Source organism: Otolemur garnettii, unplaced genomic scaffold (assembly GCF_000181295.1).
Source record: "Otolemur garnettii isolate 467f Iridium unplaced genomic scaffold, OtoGar3 scaffold00025, whole genome shotgun sequence".
NCBI classification, from domain to species: Eukaryota; Metazoa; Chordata; class Mammalia; order Primates; family Galagidae; genus Otolemur; species Otolemur garnettii.
The window spans coordinates 20,613,829-20,617,992 of record NW_003852420.1 but is presented as its reverse complement, the minus strand read 5'-3'; the positions used below and the strand labels follow the sequence as shown (position 1 = coordinate 20,617,992).

At 61.3% G+C, this 4,164-nt stretch overlaps 1 protein-coding gene across 1 annotated transcript; it reads right to left on the bottom strand.

Annotated features, from left to right (window-relative positions):
* Positions 1-1,246: 1,246 nt before the first annotated feature.
* On the bottom strand, positions 1,247-3,917 carry COL8A2 (collagen type VIII alpha 2 chain). The gene is made up of 2 exons (XM_003788174.2): positions 3,737-3,917; positions 1,247-3,165 (listed from the first exon to the last, which is right to left on the bottom strand). The coding sequence occupies exons 1-2, from the start codon at positions 3,915-3,917 to the stop codon at positions 1,247-1,249; spliced, it is 2,100 nt and encodes a 699-aa protein (XP_003788222.1).
* Between the last annotated feature and the right edge of the window lie 247 nt (positions 3,918-4,164).

Below are 4,164 nucleotides of genomic sequence, written 5' to 3'. Positions count from 1 at the left end.
CCTGTTGGCATCCTCTCTCTCAAAGCCTGGGCCTCCGGGGCCCTAATCCTGCTTAAAACAGGAAATTGGAACCAGAGGGTGGAAGAAGAGGAAGCCCCCACAGATTAACCCCTCTAGTATACGGACCCACCCACCACATGTTTCTTATTAAGGAAAAGCAAGTGGGATCCTTCTCCATCCCCGAGCTTGTGCGCACCTTGTTCAGAGAGTCAAACAAGAGGCTCTCTGCTTTGGAGATACCTGGGTTGGGGGTGACAAGCATCCCCTTACATTGTTGTATGAGAAAATCAGCCCCCCTCTCCACAGGTGGAAGGAGAGAGGGGAGGCACACTTACGTTTGCTGGTTATCAGCCGTGCCTCCTGCCGCCATCTGCACTACACACTGCTAGACACTTTAGAGAGTTTTATCTGTCAGCTGTGGCTGTCCCCTGCGGCCTGTGCGACTGCCCTGATGCTAGACAAAGCTAGGGCTGAAGGGGACAACCCTGTAGACAGGGATGGGTGTGCAGATCCACTGCCTGCCCAGGATCCATTCCACTACCCTCACAAACTACCTTTCATGGCTGTAGCTGAAGCAGTGCAAGGGAGGTGACCTCTCCCAGGAGCACGTAGACAGCTACACTGCTGTGCCCACCATGAACAGGCCTGATGCCACAGCATTGCCGTTGGGGTTGCAGACCTCACAGGCTGTCTACCCTGGCCACCTCGATGCTCACTCTCCTCTCCCTTTCCCCTAAAGGGAAACAAAAACTCAGGGAACCCCAGTGTCATATGCTGTAGGACGTGGAGGAGCTGGGAGAGCCCCAGCTAAAGGACTGTGAGGGAGGCCATGCCCCATTCCTTGAGCAAGTGCCATCTGGGGGCCAGTAGGAAGGGCTGTCCCCCAGGGGATGGGTGGCAGAGCTCAGCCTCCTCAGCTCCTTCAAGACCCAGCAGAGTCCAGGACTTACACAGGGTGGGCTACATGCCCTAGGGCCCTGCCTGTAGACAGGGCAGGGATGGGGTGCAAGCCCAACGCTGCATAGACATTTAGGGGAAAGGAACTCAGGCCAGCCCCTTCTGGTGACAATCTCAGCCTGCACGTAGAGAGAAAGCAAGTCAGTCTCCTCAGGCCAAGGCCATGCCACTCTGTGGCTGCCTTTGTTCAACCTGGGTTTTTTTTTCTTTAAATGGAGATTCTTGGTAACTGAAAATGTCACTCTACCACTAAAGATGAGGAGGCCAGGGCATCAGGGGCCCCCATGGGTTATGTGGGGCAGAGCAAGAATCCTGAAAAGGAAGAGTGGATGTACTCGGTGGAGTAGAGGCCGTTGGCCTGGTCCGAGGGCATCTGTACCCAGACCTGGTCATTGGGCCGCAGCTGGAGCACAGCCCCGCCAGATGCCTGGTCCAGGTAGCCCTTCTTGTACTCATCGTAGGTGTAGGTGGCTGGCACGTTGTTCTTGTACAGGGCCACCCACACGTTGGTGCCCTTGACATGCACATGGTAAGCGAAGTAGTAGACACCGCCCACAGGGCAGGTGAAAATGCCAGTAGCTGGGTTGTAGCCGCTGTGGCCATTGTAGAGAGTCCGGTCAAATTTAACAGGCATGCCTGATGCAGGGAAAGGCGAGGTGAGCACCGCGGTGAAGGCTGGCGTGGCGTGGGCCGACAGCTCGCCCAGGCCAAACTGAGGCTTGCCGCCTTTGCCTAGCACGGCACCCTCCACGCCTCCATTGGGCAGGTGCAAGCCTGCGATGCCAGTCTCATCGAGGGCCCCAGGGGCACCAGGGGGTCCAGGAGGCCCTGGAGGCCCAGGAGGGCCTGTGAGTCCTGGGGAGCCAGGGACCCCAGGGGGCCCCGTGGGCCCAGCTGTGCCAGGTTCCCCCACTTTCCCCTCCCCAGGGGGCCCTGGCAGGCCGGGTTCACCCTTCAAGCCTGGCAGACCCTGGGGCCCAATAGGACCAGCTGGGCCCTGGAGTCCTGGGATTCCTGAGGGGCCCCTCAGGCCAGGCTGCCCAGGGAGTCCCAAGTCACCCTTCTGCCCCAGGGCCCCTGCTACCCCTGGCCCTCCAGGGCGACCTGTGGAACCTGGCTCACCTTTGGGCCCAGTTGGTCCAGGAGGTCCATGGGCCCCAGGAAGTCCCCTCTCACCTGGGAGCCCGGGTTTCCCAGCCAGTCCACCAGGCCCCTGGTCACCCCGAAGTCCAGGTATTCCTGGGGGTCCTTCAGGCCCTGCCTCCCCCTTAGGTCCAGGGAGTCCACGTCTGCCAGGGAGCCCTGCAGACCCAGGAAGTCCAGGGGGCCCACCAATGCCCTGTGGGCCCTGCTCCCCTGGTTCCCCATCCTCACCTGGCTCACCCCTATCCCCCAACAGCCCTGGGACCCCAGCTGGGCCCCTGTCCCCTTTGGGGCCTGGCAGTCCTGGCATCCCATAGCCAGTGGGACCTATCAGCCCAGGGGGGCCCCGGGCTCCAGGCTCCCCTTTGGCCCCTGCTGGGCCCTGTGGTCCTGGAACCCCTGATGCTCCTGGCACTCCCATACCATCTACCCCAGGGGGTCCTTTAGGGCCCACAGCTCCTGGCTCCCCCCTGGGGCCCAGAAGCCCAGGAGGCCCAGGCTCACCTTTGTCTCCGGGGGCCCCAGGAAGCCCATCCAAACCAGGTTTGCCTAAGCCAACTGGTCCAGGGAGGCCGGGAGGTCCCGGGGCACCCCCCTGCCCTGGTGGCCCAGGCAGTCCTGGCTGGCCCACTCCATTATCCCCCTTGAGGCCTCGATCACCTGGGGGTCCAGGCTCCCCCTGGAGCCCTGGCTCCCCTTGGAATCCTGGGGGCCCTGGCACCCCTGGGGCACCTGGTTTTCCAGGAACAGTAATGCCTGAGGGGCCAGGTAGGCCAGGGGGCCCTGGAGGCCCACGGAGGCCCTGGTCCCCTCGTATTCCTGGCTCCCCCCGAGGCCCAGGCTGCCCTGGTGGTCCAACCTTGCCTGGGAGCCCTGGGGGACCAGACTTGCCCATCCGGGAGAAGCCAGGGGGGCCAGCAGGGCCAGGCAGCCCATGGAGCCCAGGCTTTCCAGTGCCCGGTTTTCCCGGGAATCCAGGAGGGCCAGGCGGGCCCCGAGGCCCGGGCTTCCCTGGGGGGCCGGGCTCTCCTTTCAGGTCCATTGGCAGCAATGGTAGAGGCATTTCTGAAAGAGAGAAGGAGGCAATCAGGAGCCTGGACAGTGGAGACACAGCACCCTTCTACCTATCCACCACACTTGAGTCTGCTCATGAAGGCCACTCCCAGCCGCTCCTCTGCACATGCCACCTGCTCTCATGGAAGGTGGAGTTTAGGGTGGTCCAGCAGCCATCTTGGGGGCTACAAGGTCGTTACCCAGGGTCCCTAGCACCCAACCTACTCAGGCTGGGTCTTCCCCATGACCTTGGCATGACCGACGGGGGGGGGCATGGAGTGGCCACCAGGTGGCACCAGCAGCCCAAGTTAGAGACAGCTGGAGCAGGCCTATCACCACCACCCCACCCTTGCCTCCACATTTACTTCCCTGCTCCTCCCTGCTTGGAAGACCCTCCGTGCCACCCTCTTCACCCTGTTTCCAGGCCCTCTGGGTCATCAGAAAGTACAGTGGAGATGGGAAGATCTTTGGTGGGGATTGAGGGGCTGTGTGGACCCCCAGTGAAATATGATGGGGGGTCAAGAAGGCAGGAAGTTCAGTGGTTAGGAACTGTTTGAGGCACTGTAAGGTGGGGCGCTCTCACCCAGGTACTGGCCCTTGCCCTCTCTGAAGGGTGGTCCCACAGGTCCCTTTTGCATGGGCTGCATGTACTTCACTGGGGCGTAGCCGGCTGCCCCACCACCAGAGGACGCCTGTGGCCCACACCCCAGCAGCAGCAGCAGTAGCAGCAGCAGCCAAGACCGGGGCAACAGAGCCCCCCACATGCTGTCCGCAGGCGTGCTGCAGGGAGGAACAGAGAGGGGTTATCAAGCCAGCCCTTGGGTGGTTTGGCTTCAGGCCCAGGGCTCACAAAAAGATCAGAATTTAGATATTACACTTGGTCCTGGCCAAAAGGCTGAGAAGTGATTCCAAATTTAGATATCATTCACAAGCAATTCCCAAAGTTACAGAGGTCTGCAGAAGCTACCTCCTGAGCCTCTTGCAACCCTCCCAGGGGCTGTCCATCCCCAC